General features: G+C 41.5%; 1 protein-coding gene across 4 annotated transcripts; it reads right to left on the reverse strand.

Annotated features, from left to right (window-relative positions):
* Positions 1-1,446: 1,446 nt before the first annotated feature.
* atcaya (ATCAY kinesin light chain interacting caytaxin a) lies at positions 1,447-13,713 on the reverse strand. 4 transcript variants are annotated; one of them, XM_076725989.1, is made up of 13 exons: positions 12,876-13,713; positions 11,199-11,298; positions 8,954-9,012; positions 8,580-8,825; positions 7,615-7,788; positions 7,279-7,381; positions 6,941-7,072; positions 6,512-6,598; positions 6,011-6,109; positions 5,691-5,726; positions 5,532-5,606; positions 5,322-5,380; positions 1,447-3,846 (listed from the first exon to the last, which is right to left on the reverse strand). In XM_076725989.1, exons 2-12 carry the CDS (start codon positions 11,273-11,275, stop codon positions 5,347-5,349), a joined length of 1,122 nt encoding a protein of 373 aa, XP_076582104.1. In that variant the 5' UTR covers positions 11,276-11,298; positions 12,876-13,713; the 3' UTR covers positions 1,447-3,846; positions 5,322-5,346. The 4 variants fall into 4 exon arrangements, with proteins under 4 accessions (XP_076582104.1, XP_076582105.1, XP_076582106.1 ...); XM_076725990.1 differs by having other exon boundaries at positions 1,447-3,771; positions 12,876-13,537; XM_076725991.1 differs by lacking the exons at positions 11,199-11,298; positions 12,876-13,713 and adding an exon at positions 10,092-10,340.
* Positions 13,714-14,547: the final 834 nt, after the last annotated feature.

The raw sequence follows: 14,547 nt of genomic DNA on the forward strand, positions 1-14,547 counted from the left end.
AAACTGGGGCAGCATTGAGCAACAAAGGTTCACATTAAAGTAAATCTTAAGAGAAAGCTGAGGTTTTTTTTTTTTTCATTAACTATGTATTAGTGTATTGATTTTGGATTTCTCTCCCTGACAGTGTGTGTGTGACATTCATGTCTATTTGTGTGTGTGTGACCATGTGCAATCCTGTCACAGCCGTCAGAGGTCAGGGGTCAACAGTCAGGGTCTCTCTCTGTCAGGTGTAAGGGAGAAGCGTGTGATGGGTGACTCATGCGGTAATCTTACGCTTACAGGGGCATCAGAGGACTCGACCGCAGCCCAGTCCAGACTTGTATGGCCTCCCCTGAAGTGGTGACACCGCACTGAAACAGCAGCACCAAACGCGAGGTGTCCTTTGTGATGTCCTCAAGCATCTGAATGTCCTCATGCAGCAGGAAGTTTGGCATCAGACCTTAAGAAGCCATCCAGGCCAAATTAGCTCAGCAGATTGCTTAAATATGTTCTGGGCAACTGCGTGCTACATAGAATCTGTTGGGAAAAGAAACTACAGCGTACATTGTGGTGGAGCCACGAACATATTTCTGGGTCTATAAGGAGATTATCAGCCCATAGAGTTCAGGATAGCTGTATACTGTTTTAATATATGTGGAAGAGCAAAATTTGTTATTTGATGAGAGAAAAAGTGACTGTATATTATGCATTGCCTTATAATGTGCACATTTATTGCATTTTTACTGACTGCCATACAAACAATGAACTCGAGACCAAGACGGTCTTTTCATATTTTAGATGTGACTTTAATTTTTGCTTGATGAGCTTTACCAGCTTTTCTTTTCCTCCCTCATCCATAGTTGAAGGACAGAGGGTGTAGTATGCTCTAAATACTGTAAAACCCTTAGAGGCAAATTTGTTATTTGGGGCTACATTAATTAAAATTAAACAAAAGTGTGTGTGTATACTCATGCAACCACAATCTTTATTGTATTCTTATTTATTCTTTTAAGATACTATCAGCTTGCAAAGAACAAGCAGAAAGCCTGAGGCATTTCCTTCTCTACGTTTATTAAAAGGGTCAAATTAAAATGCATGAATAAAAGTGGTGGCAAGATAACACACAAATGTAACGCTTTGCAACAGAAAACCTAATTGCTAGTTAAATCTGCAGCAAATGTTTGCTTTGCCTCTTGGGTGCAGTGGAAACAAGTGGTAAACACAACACTGACTGAATAATAGCAATTAAAATGGCAAACTTAATCGCAAACATCTGCCTATTTACACATCTGAGGAACAATTAAATATGAGGCTCTAAAGTTAGATGTTGTTTCCATAGACAAAAGTCACATCAAGGGTCTGTTTGAAAATCCATTTGTTCCAGGACAAACTCTGTATCTGAAGACTAGAAATGATCTCCCCTGTGTGAGCAAAGTATGGCAATAAAAAAAAAAAGAACAAAACCAATTTTGGGAGGAACTGTTTATTCAGTTATATTTACAAGGCAGAAACAATCAGACCAATGTAAAGCACTTCAGAACCATGGATGATTTAAATCCGAGCAAACATTTCACAGCAGACAAATGGAAGGCAAAGAATTTGTAATAATATAAATATTGTGCTTTTAGAGTCAAAATGAGCATTTTGATTTTTGGAACGGTTGTGCCAGTCGTTTCTAAGCAAACCTTGCTTATGATATTGGGTCTCAGTTGTTATAGTTAACCTGTAAACTATAATAACTAAATACCAAAAGGCTACACATTACATTCCTTCACATTTTCTGGATTTCTTTTAATCATTTGGTTCAAAAACAGGCACTCAGTACAGCCAACAAACCTCAAAGAACCTTCCCAAAGACTGACGAGCTGAGCTGTTTCATCAGGGATGATACACATGTGACGGGCCTGCTCGGGGTTGGTTTATTGGTCTCAGAACAGCCTGGAAAGCTGAATCATTTCATTAACATTCCTGTACCAGAAAGGCAAAAGAACAGGAGCAAAACTAGAATTCAGATGGCACTTAAGAATTTCACGAGTCCTATTTTCTGTACCAAAAGAAGCATAAACATGCCTTACTAAAAGCTACACGACTGCACGACATCAGTTAACAACACAAAATACATTTTAGGAGAACACATCACCTCCTAAGCATAAATCATAAATCATATTATATGCTGAAACCATTCAAAGGCAATGTGATAACCAAATCTAATAGTGCAAAACAAGGCAGGCAGGCAATACAATTATGTAGCTCTTTACAAAAATAAAAAATCTCGCTCCACTGCTCTCCTGCTACAATAAGCTGAACAGGTGGAAGACATTAGATAAAATCAATGTAAGCCCAGAAAATGTACAATCCATAATGCATTAGGATGTTTGAGAAGTGTTTAAACTTCTGTTCAACATTATCCCGAATGTTCACCAGAAACAGCCACAGAAAACATACGATGTCACACAAAATCACTCAAGTCACATGAACTTTATCATTTTGAAATAAGATTGAAAGGTCTTGCTTCAGAGTTGCTTTATACTGAACGAGTCAGTGTTCAGAGGATGTTTTTGAAATCTGAGCTGACGGCAAGTGTTCTCGTATGAAATCTATAAGAATCATAGAAATGCAAACGTGTGTTCAATGCATGTGCATTTTGTCTGGATTATGGCTACTCATACAGATTTTATACAAAATGATTGAATATGTTTTTATATGGTGGATTAGCATTATATTCATCTTATGCATGACATACAGTTTTTTAATATGCAGACTTAATCTAAATAAGTTGTAGTAAATATGAAGCATATTTGTGTAATATTGCATGAAATCTGTTTTTGTGGCCATAAACATGTTATACAAAATAAACAAGCATTGCAGACATATGATTCTTATAGATCCTCTCATATGGGCCACAAAATGCAAATATTGATCATGTTCCAGCATTTTCTACACAAGACTGAGGCACATCATAATAATAACACAAGGTAGAGTACGGATGTTAGCACATTTGGACACTTTCAACATGTCAGCACAGTAAAAGAGAGAGCTTGAGAAGGCCTTATGATACAGCAGTTATGAGACAAAAGAATAAAGACGAAGGCATCTTATGCACTGGAAAACCACTGTTATTTACATCACACGCATCATATTCACACGGATCAGCGTGAATATAAACGTGCGTGTTCTGGTGGTCACACTCCGACCTCAACTCAGCCTCTGCTACATTAATAATGTTGCTCTCTGGTCTCGCCCAGTGTTATATCTTTCATAACACATGGACACATCGCTACTGTCAGGCAAAAACCTTATATCTCCAATTGTCAGATTTTCAGGAACTTAGAAAACACCCTGAATTTTTGGATACAAACCCGGCCACTTCTTTATTAAGAATAAGCAGAATTGCAGATTTTTCTCAACCCATAGTAAAGACTGCAATCCTTCAAATGAAGCTACAAGGAACCAAAACTGGAGTTACAATTGTTTAAACCAACACTGCCAAAACTTCTTCACACAATTGTCATTATAGAGCGTGAAGTTTCTGCCAAAGCCCTGGCCTTCCACAGCCTCATGATGATATAATTTTACAATATGAGCTATACAACAGGTCCGAACTGCTGAACCCAACAACAGCCTCCATGGCAAAACACCTCCTGTAACAGAGCAGCAACTTCCTTTGTACATTTTCAAGTTGCAATATGAAACCACCTGGCAGAGGAAGAGGGGGTTCCAGACTGAAGGAAAATGAGACGCAGCATTCACCATCTTCATCGAGAAACGATGGCACGAATCGTCAGCTGGATGCTGGTAAAACAAGGAAGCACATGTGGACTTGATGGACCGAATCGAAGGGTTCATGCTCCGTATGTCTGTCACACACTGCACAAAGACAAGCAAATGTTTGTGGATGAGGATGCGTAATTTTGTCTTAAAAATTGCGATGTTTAGGAAAAATCAGTCAGAAATGAAGTCCTAGTTCATACTCACTTCTCAAAGGAGTTTTGTACACTGGAAATTTGAGGAAAACGGGACTTTCTTTCACTTTTATACCAATCATGTATTCAACCAACCTCTGCACTCTGCAGTAAAGTGCAAATCTGCCTGATCTACCTTGAAGGTTTAACTAATTGTAGCAGATGGAGTCAAACTGTTGAACCTGACATTTAACTCTACTACTGGCAAGCAACATTTTGCCTTTTTATCCTGCTCACTGCTTTAACCGTGTGTTTCATCATTGGTGTTTCAGTCTCATGACCTTTATCAGAGAGGCAAGACAGACAGTTACACCACCCTACTGTATATATATCCCTCAGCTAGCTGGTTTCAACCAGCTCATAAAGCACGTCCCTCATTAACACTCTGGCTCTGAAGGGTGCTGCTGCTATGACTTACTAATGGATGCTGTTTATATTCTAAGAAGATATCATTCACAGTAATTCCCTGATGAAACACGCAGTAAATCTTTCTTGATTTTTCTGCTTTTGTAGGGACATTTGTTCTGCCTCAAGGCCGTGCACTGTGTTCTGCACTAAAACAGGCAAGACCTTGCATAGTCAGGAGGAGGGAAAAGAGGAAAGAGAGGCATTAAACAGAATAAAAGGGCAATTGGAAAAAGCTACTCAGAAAAGTCGAAAAACAAGTCTGCCTAACGGCCAAGCACTTGTGTAAAGGTCTGCAAAACACACCAAACTACAGGCAGATAATCCCTGACAATGGAGGACTATCAACTGGATGAGTGTGAATCTGAATGTGAATGGAAGTTTAAAAAGACTACAGTTAAACCAACGCTATGTACGAACACCCCCTGAATAAATACCAACAAATAGTTCACCCCATATTCACCCTGTCGCATGTGAACAGGGTGTCCTCTACAGGCCTTTGTGCTCATGCAAATTTCTCTGCAAACAATGTTTATACTCTACAATAAATGCACATAATTATCCTGCTATTATGAAAAAATTACATGATTATATTGCATTTTAATCGACATGATTCCGTTTCTCAGATGTATTTACACCCAGCTTCACCTTTCATTGCTGCACAGACTTTCTTGTTGTTTCTTGACATGATCTGTTTCCTGTACACCTAAAATCTGAAGTACACCCTGTTTGAGTATTTCAGTTTTACACCTGATTAAAAATGCAAATAATGCAATCTAAGATAATAAGATGAACGGTAAGCAAATGAGATGTTTGACACTGACTGTCCTCTGATCTTTGTACACACAAAAAATACACTAAAATGTGTAATTATTCATCGTTATTTTTACATCTGTGTGGAGATGTAAAGGTTCATGTGGTAAATCGATTTCACATTGGGGCTCCTTCAAGAAATACGGCAGTGGTTTGCATTACCTTCACCTGCAAAGCTCCGTCCTCCTCATAATCCTTGATCTACAATCATTGACTTCGGCCTGAAGATGAGAAAAGAAAAATGCACTGAGAACTTTTCACAAGGTAGAAAGACGACAGTGAACCAAAAACTGATGAATGTCCCAACTAGTCAAATGTCCAGTATGAAAATATGAGGTGTTCAAAGTCCAGGTTGGACCAGCAGACAAGTACCTCTCAGACTTTTTAATTGGCTCCTGTGGGACTGACTGCTGCTGCTGCTCCTGCTGTCTGTGCTCCTGCTCCATTCTGCACACACAGTTAAGGTTGGTATTAAGAGTGCAATATATATGTAGGAGTTAGAAAAATGGAAAAAAAAAGAGATATTCTTACCTTTCTCGCCGTGCTTTAAGCCTCTCCTCATCAAACCTAAGAATGAGTAAGATCAGACATAAGATACTTCTTTATTAAGGCCACAGCAGGGGAGATTTGCAGTGTTACAGCAGCAAAGAGGATAATAACATGATAACAAGTCATTTTAAAGAACTGGAGTACAAATCGTTTTACATTTATTCAAACGCATTAGATGTCACATTAGACTTGTTCTCTGCCACGAATTATCTTCTTTAAATGACAGCAGGAGTAGCTGCTGCCTGCAGGCTGGAGCCACTGCTTCAGCTCATTTTCTCCATCTAGTGCTCAGAGATACTTACTGCACCACACACTCTGGAACGTGGACGTGCTCCATGGGGACGATGTCTGCCAGTTCGTCCAGGCTGTGGACATACTGGATCTTGTTCATGAATTTTACACTGCAGAGGACAAAGGGACGACAACAGCATGCATCACTGATGTGACAGAGTGATTCATTCACTAAATATATAGTGTAAAATGATACATTACTGTATTTTATTTTAAGTATAAATTCACTAGAAATACCACACTGAGTTCTTCGCAAAAGCTACAGATGCTTTTTGGATTTAATAAACAGCTGAGCATGAATAGATCAACACATGTAATAATAATCTGTGAAAACTGTCCAAGACACTGTGTCTTTGGCCAAATTAAAACACAATTATTTCATAAAGGAAGGACGAATCAAAAGCGTGGTCTCATCAGTCAGCTGTGATTATTATCACAAAGCACTTTAACGTGTGCATATAACTTTTGTGTATTTCCTACCTTGAAACATCATTGTTCGGATGGTGTATTACCTGATAAAGGGCCTGGATATAGCCAGGACCGTCCGTATGAACCACGTGGGATGAGCGATCACCAAAGACTTCAGGTTCTTCCTTAATCTGCCGTCACAACACAAACAAAAGTCCATTCACAGGTGGGTTAGTGTTTTCAAGTTTAAAGACTTCTGGTCAAATGAACAGATATGTGTGGAGACATTAAATGTTTTAAACTGAGAATTAAAATGTTTTCTCTCTAAACAGAGTCCAGCTGTAAATGTAGCCTGTGAGTCATCTTCAGTCTGCTTCTGACTGACAACTTCCACGATTCTCATTTGGTACCTGTCAGTGTCCATGTCATGCATTTCTGTATGATGAAGTTGAACAAAGCTCAGCAGCTAAAAATAACCTATCATTCAATGCTGTATGTGCGAGTAGTTTCTCCACAGTTTCTCCTTTTCCCACCTTCTGTCAATCATCTGGTAACATTTCTTGAGCCAGCTGATTCCTGGCATCTTGCTCCGAGGAGTGGCCCCGTTCATGTAGATGATCAGGTAATCTTCAGCCACAAGCATCTCCAGACTGCTCACCACATACCTGTATGAAAGGGTACAGCATGATGGATGGATTATGAGACAGCAGGGGCTCAACAAGAAAACATGAGCATGCCTACATTTGACTGATGCTTGTGATCTTCCTAAAATACGTTATATTAGTAGCCCATGTCGAGGAATCAGTAACCCATCTATGTACAGCATAAAAGCCTATGCTTGAAAACTAAAAGCCACACATGGCAGACTCACAGGAAGAGGTTTTCCATGATGTAATGGTAGTCTGGAGAGCTGCTGTCAGGCAGGTAACAGGCAGAGAAAACAATGATGGCATTTAGGCCCTCGCCATAATAACCTGATGGGACAGAGTTTCAGTTAACAGTGAACAATGTCACGGCCGTGCACTGTAGCAACAGTTTGGACAGCACAATACTTCTTTTACATAAATGCTGGTCCTATTCGGTGTTTGTCTTTACAATATCATATGGGTTAAATGTTGCGTATTTTAAGTGCAATGTTCTGTGTTTCTGGAAACCATTTTCCAAAGCCTTTGATGAGCGATCAGATGTACTCTGTCCTCTCACTGACCTCCGTGTGTGATGACCCGAAGGTAGGGTCTGATGACCTGCATGTCAATACGATGCTCCTGTTCTCCGATGATCACCGTCCTCCAGAGGTGTCCATTGTTGGCGTTGCCCTCCTTGTCCGCTTCTCCTGAACCGTCACCAGGACCTGCTTTGGCTGAGGCCACCGGTGTGTCATCTGGACAGACACAGAGCCAGATTTTATTCTTATTTCTAAAGTGAAATATGTACCATGAGTGAGATACATTGCCTGTGTGTAAGCTCCTTTTAAATCAGATTTAGGATGAACAGATTGATTTTGGATTATTTTCAGTCATAGCTAAAATACGGTTACCTTTTGTATCACTGTGTTAGGATTAAGATTAACATTCATTTAATATTAGGAGTCAGGTTTCAGTGAAATTGAATAAAGCTTAGATTGAAGATAGACAAAGTCATGTGTGGGTACATTTGTGAGGACAGTTTACACATTATAATAGCAAAGTGGGTATTGGCTATATCAGGGTAAGAATATATAAACAAAATAGGAAAAAAAAAATCACACACACAAACACACACACACACACACACTCATCTTATGAGATGAGAACTGGAAAAATAAAACTTAGAGGTAACATTAAAAAAAGGCGTTTTTTAAAGATTAAGAATGTTACTGTATGGACACATGATGCAGATATTACAGTAGATATTACAACAAGATTCATGTGAATTACAATTGAGATTCAGATTAAACTGAAAATATTAAAACAGGTTTTACAATTGCAAGTAGTCATCTGGCAGACACTTTTATCCAGTTTTGGGGTTCAGTATCTTGCCCAAGGATGCTTCCAAATGCCGAGGCCAGGGATCAAACCACCGACCTCCTGATTGGTGGGTGACCGCTCTACCTCCTGAGCCACAGCCGCCCTTGTGAGATGTGAGATGAAGGTCAGTGTTGTGGTTTAATACAGCGATTATGAAACCACGTACCTTCCCACTCCAGCTCATTGCCGTTGGTGATGAACTCCAGCGAGTCTGTCTCATCAGGTGTGTCGATGTCATCCACATTGATGTCCAGGTCGTCCGGCGTATCCAGGAAGTCATCTGACAGCAGAGAACCCTCACTTTGGTCCAGCGAAAGGTTCATCTCTGGGGCAACCAGCGTACGGCGTTTACGGTGCGTTGAGGACACGCCGCCGCCTCCGGGTGGGCTCACATTCAGGGAGTTTGGGGGAGCTACAGCAAGACCAGGAGAGGAGAGACAAACCAGGGACTTTAACAGGTACATACATTAAATTGGGGGTATTATGGTCTTTCCACTGACCAATCAGTGACCCCTCACTCCACAGTGTCGCTGTACTTACAGGCCCTGTCGTCTGTGAGGCCACAGGAGGAATCCATGTCTCCGTACTCTGGTAGTGGTCTGGAGGGAAACAAAGACAGGTCAGCTACCAGCACTGTGCTTGTTCAGTATGACACACAATATAAAGCAAGTCGAATATAAAGACCCACTGACTGGATGAAAGCAGGCTTTTGGCTAATGAGATCCATTTCATGTTTTTTCTGATCTATGATCTGCAGCATGCACGAGTGTATAACTATGGCCTCACAACAAACTGTGACTCTGTGATTAGGATGGCGTTCAAAGGACCGGTCTAGGTGTGGGTGTTGACACTGATCTGGGTAAGCACTAAAAAGAGCGGCAAGCAGAAGAGGATAGAGATGGTAATTAACTTCTCTCTGGGGAGAGATGAAGATTACAGGGCTGCCGGGCAAAGAGAAGGGGAGGAGAAATAGAGGAGAAAAGGGGAGGAATAAGAGACAGAATGAGGGAAGACGTGTGTGTCTGCATAGAGACAAAGTGCTGCAGCGCTTTTTCCCTCTACACTGCCTGGTATTTACAGCTGACTCCCTGCACAGAAGGAGGAGCAGAGAGGAGGTCAAAATCTTGCTTTTGCATATGTTTGTGTGTGTGTTTGTGCAGCCCATCTGTGTGTTTATTTCAGAGTAAGCAAAACTGCGCATATTAGGATGTGCTTAGACGTGCATGTCAGCAACAACACCCAGTGCAACCAAGGACCTGGAAACAGGGTTGTACAGCTCAGTGGTTAAAACACAAGAGACGCAGGGAGCGACAGCGCAGTGTGGTTCAGCAGAGAGGGTCTTAGCTGCAGTCCTGCAAAAGCCAACTGCTTCTTCCTCCCATCTAGAGGAGGACAGTGTGTGACAGAGTGTGCTCCTCCTGAGCCAACAATGCTGGCTTTAGCCCAGAGAAACAGGCACTGAGGAAAGGTCCGACCCTGTTCCCCCGGGACCCCTGCAGTGATTATAGTGCAGCGCTTCCTTTGTCAAAAAAAACTGAAGCTTTTTCTATAAACAAAACAGATTTATGGATCTATTTCCTCCTGTAACAAAAGCGAGATCATCTCTTTTGTTCCTGTTTATGGATGCTCTGTCCTTCAGCTGCAAACATCAATATCAGGATGAACTGATGATGCTTACCTTCTGGAAATGGCACAGGGCTGCTTTTGTCAGAGCCGATTCAAATGAGCTGTTTAACTCACACACCTTTAAATTTGGTTTGCTAACTCATTCCCTGTCGTCTCAGCTAGACCAGAGCACAGCGTCTCTCAGAGGCTACCTCAGTAATCCTGTTGCTGCTGGCTATTCCTCCGTGTCTGTCTCCTTCTTTAACCCAAACCTGCCACCATTTTCCTGGCGATGCTGTGTTGTTGATCGGCGGCTGCTGTTGCGTCACATGACGTAGCCTGAGACCATTTACAGACAGAGCTGCACCTGCTCCCTGGCTGCCTGCCTCGCAATCTGAAGGAGGAGGAGGGAAGAGGGAGGAGGAGAGAGCCAAGTGCTGACTGTCATCACACCTCTCCCCTGCTCTTTTTCTGCCCGTCAACCTCTGAACATCAAATTCCCACGCTTTCTGAAATGCCTCTGTGGCCATCTTTATGCTGCATTAAAAATAACTCGTCTTTTTCTTTCATTTATCTTTGTGTTTCTCTTTCTTCTCCTTCTGTGGCAAATTATCCATCTGCTGTTTTATCTCAGCGTGTGAACAGGAGGTTAAAATCAGTTCACACCAACAAAATAATAATCATTAAAGTCTTTAGTTACAATGGTACATTCAGAGCTTCACTAATGACTAATGCGAAATGGCATTACGTGAAAACGTGGCAATTAACACAATTGCAGATTAACATAAATAGCACTTCTTCATCCACCCAGTCTTAACTGTACTGGAAGTAATATGGTGCAGCTGGACTACAAAGAACACCCCCGTTAATCAACAATTAACTGCACAATTAATCCTTAATAATGAAGTAATCATCCATAAATTAAAATGTGCTGCATATTCACCCACACAAAAACACAAGAGTATGTCATATAGCCATAAGCACGCGCACACACACACACACACACACACACACACACACACACACACACACACACACACACACACACACACACACACAGCAGTAAGAGATGGTATAAGAACAGCTTTAAGCTCAGATGTCTCATTTCAGCATCAACCATATTTGCCATCAATAGGACAGTTCAGCAGATGATGACCAGTGGTAAGTAAAAGGATCTCACCTGGGGAAATCTTCATCCTGCCACTCGTCTTTCACTTCCATGTTCTCCATTCTCAGAGTTGCCTCTGTGGTGCCCATCCCTCAGAGAGGAGAGCAGGGGCCTGGAGGTGCAAAGAAAAGTGTTTATTAATGAACATCGTTTACAATAACAGGAAAACTGCCACATGAAATGAGCGTACCGACTAGAGCGTCAGCTTCATGGCTGTGCTGCAGGAAAACGTGTTTGACTTTGAAGGGGAAAAGCCACCACTGTGGGAGGATTTTGTCCAAATCATTTTCATTACAATTTGGGGGCTGTAACCACTGTGGCTCACATGCTTTTTATCCCCCTGCCCAGAGGAGCACATGTGAGGGGCATGTGACCGATTCGGACGCATTTTCTGAGCTCAGCTCTCCTCAAAGTCAAACGCACCAATTTCTTCCTGGGTGGAATGACATGCAGGCCTAATCCTCCCTCCCTGCTCCTGTACTACACTGATGTGACTGCTGCCTGTTTGATCTCCACCCACACTCAGGCTTCATGTCACCCGCAGCATTAACATAACAGAAAAACTTCTCTTTGAATCTAATATTCATTTGTTTCTGCTCAAGAGTTTAAAGAGAATTCACAATAATCACAACACAGAAGAGACACATTAATAAGAGAAGCACGGATCTTGCTGGTGAGGAGTGTGTGGATATTTAATTGGACCCGTTCTCTTTGTAGTTCTCCACTCAAGTATAAAATCCACAATACCTGAGCAGGTTCTGCTGAGTGACAGAGGATTCCTAGATCTGTATCGCAGGTTATTCTTAGAAACAGAGACTCTGAGGAGAGGTGTGCATTGCAAGTGCTTGTCTGTGAGGCATTAATGCAATTCAGAGTATGTCAAGAGACTATAGTGCAACAAAAACACTGCTGAGGGAAAACAAAATGCAACAAACCAAGTGTGAACCTGACATTTTTGTCAGCAGTGCATAGTGTTGATCACAGTGAGAAGTAATGCAACATGGGTTCCTGTGGTATAATGACTGGAAGGAGTGGAGTGGCTTTGGTGGTTTTGGCAGCAACACTCGTGGCTGAGCATAAACTGTAAAAGAGCCAAGTCTCACAAAGGGGAAATAATTCGTTTCTGCAGGCCTTAAATTACATATGGCCAAAAAGGGATTGTACCATGAAGGTGAATCCATTAACACATCACACACTTGTTAGTAGGAGGTCAAAGTCACATTTCATCTAATGTGACAACACCCTAAAACCACGAGGGGTGGTGTGTGGTGAAGAGCAGAACACAGAAATGATTTATCAAAGACAATCAATTTAAAAAAGGAGATTTCTTCTTTCTCATATCATGAATGTATTCCAACAACCATTTAAGGTTTCTTAAATTAAGATGTAACACATTGCATATGTCATTGAAAGGCCATGTTTCTGTGAAATACTGTGTTGCCTGTGCAAACTCAAGATAAAAAAAAATAAATGAATAGCCACCAAATGTGCAGCGCGTTACCAGCACAAGTAAAATGGACTCACAGCCTTTCTAGGTCATCCCATGTGGAACAGCCAATAGGAGAAAACCCTGAATGGATTTCGTGTGTTAGTGGACAGTCTAAGGTACATGCAGTCAGTCTAAGGTGTCCGCCGTGTGCAGCCAGCTCGATAAAATTGTCAGGATGTTAAGTCAGTGACTATACTCACATGAGCAGTGTGAGATCCCCAGAAAACCTCTCGCTGGTCCGTGTCTGTGTTTCCTCCCTCTTCCTCAGTCACAAATGCAAAGATTCAAGAGGAGAAAGTCCTGATCCTCCTCAAAAGCAGGGGTCAGGCTGAAATTTCTTCTCTCACGCTCCCTGTCTTTCACTCATTCACAAGCACACACACACACACACATACTCATGCACAGACACAGTCATACAGTGTCCTCGATGTCAGCCACTAGCCAGCAGCAGGTGTCTGAAGACAGGGGGCACCTCTGTGCTGGACTCCCCCTCTTCTCCTCCGCCTCTGGCCACCTTTGTTGGGGAAAGACTGGCCGTGAAGAGCGAGCCGACAGCCTGCTCCTACGTCCACACCACCAAGACACAAAATTCCTTTAATCAGAATGCATCTGCTCTGGCATCACGATCCCTCTCTCTATTTCCCCTTTTTTCTGCTTGCAGATCCTAATACCTCTGGAGTGTCTTTTCCCACTCCCAAATATCGATGCAAAGCCTGCTTTGAGTTCCCTCTGTAACCAAAACTCTCCGAGGAGGCTGCTTATTTATCCCTACAGCAACTTGGTAAAAATGAGCGCCACTCTCTGTGTCTCTTTACTCCATTAGATAATCCGGCTGTTGTTTTCACTGGTCCTCTGTGTGGCTGCTGTTCCCTGGCAACAGCATCTCTCTCCATCCATAGCCTCCTCTCCCCTCCCTCTCTGTCTCCTCACCCCAGTCTCTTTCATACTATACCCCAACTCTCCCTACACACATGAATTATTCAGTGCCTTACTTCACTTTCAATCAACCAATCATATCAACCCTGGCCAGTTTCTCCTGCCTGGTATGCTGCTAGCTGCAAAGATATATTCCTATAACAGGCCTCTTTCTGTATTTTTGTGCCTCTGGTGGTAGTACTAATCCTGCAAGCACTACTAATTATAGAGAGGTTAATTTTTATCTGACATTTTTATTCCTCCTTATAGCATCATTTTCTTTTCTATCCTCAATTTTGTGCCGCTCCTGAGGTCATACCTTTAAAATCCAAGGTCATTTTTGCCTTATTAGCAATTTGAAAGATTATGATTTCCAGGTTTAATATCACACGGACAGAGCACCCGAAAGCTGATGTTTCGTCAGCTGTTCTGTCTACTGACTCATTGTCTGGTGGTTGGTTTTACATTGAGTTGTATCTTTTGCATCGATGCAAACGTGACTGACAGACACACGCGGCACTCAGCAGAATCACTGCAGACAAAGCGAGAGCATTCACTTCAATCTACTTCCGTTTTCGCCTGAACACCTTTTTTTTTTTTCACTATTCTAAAAACAGACAGTAGTAAAACAGTTTCAAATAAACAACCAAAAAATGTTTTTTGTCGTCTTTTAGTTTTATGAATGATGTTTCCTTTCAACAGGAATGATAACAGGAGTGGCTGTTTTCTTCCACATTTCCCCTATTTTTTCTGTTCTTTCCTTTTAATTGCATACTTTCATACATATCTTCATGTGTCGTAATATCTGACAAGCAAAAAACTTAACTGTGAAATCTCAAATGAATATCGTCATGTGTCATTATTAAATCTCTCTTTTTATTTTTTTTTCCTTTTTTTAGTGTACATGTGTAATAATTTTACACATTTGTTATTTGAGTGCCAGAATTACCTGCCCAT

This window comes from Chaetodon auriga, chromosome 3 (genome assembly GCF_051107435.1).
Source record: "Chaetodon auriga isolate fChaAug3 chromosome 3, fChaAug3.hap1, whole genome shotgun sequence".
In the NCBI taxonomy this organism is placed as follows: domain Eukaryota; kingdom Metazoa; phylum Chordata; class Actinopteri; order Chaetodontiformes; family Chaetodontidae; genus Chaetodon; species Chaetodon auriga.

Excerpts from the sequence above, each read along its gene's own strand:
- atcaya (XM_076725989.1), bottom strand. The coding sequence starts at position 11,275 with ATGGGCACCACAGAGGCAACTCTGAGAATGGAGAACATGGAAGTGAAA. Across the intron at positions 5,607-5,690 it reads CTTAAAGCACGGCGAGAAAG|AATGGAGCAGGAGCACAGAC; the intron begins GTAAGAATATCT and ends CTGTGTGTGCAG. Across the intron at positions 5,381-5,531 it reads CCAATTAAAAAGTCTGAGAG|GCCGAAGTCAATGATTGTAG; the intron begins GTACTTGTCTGC and ends TCTCATCTTCAG.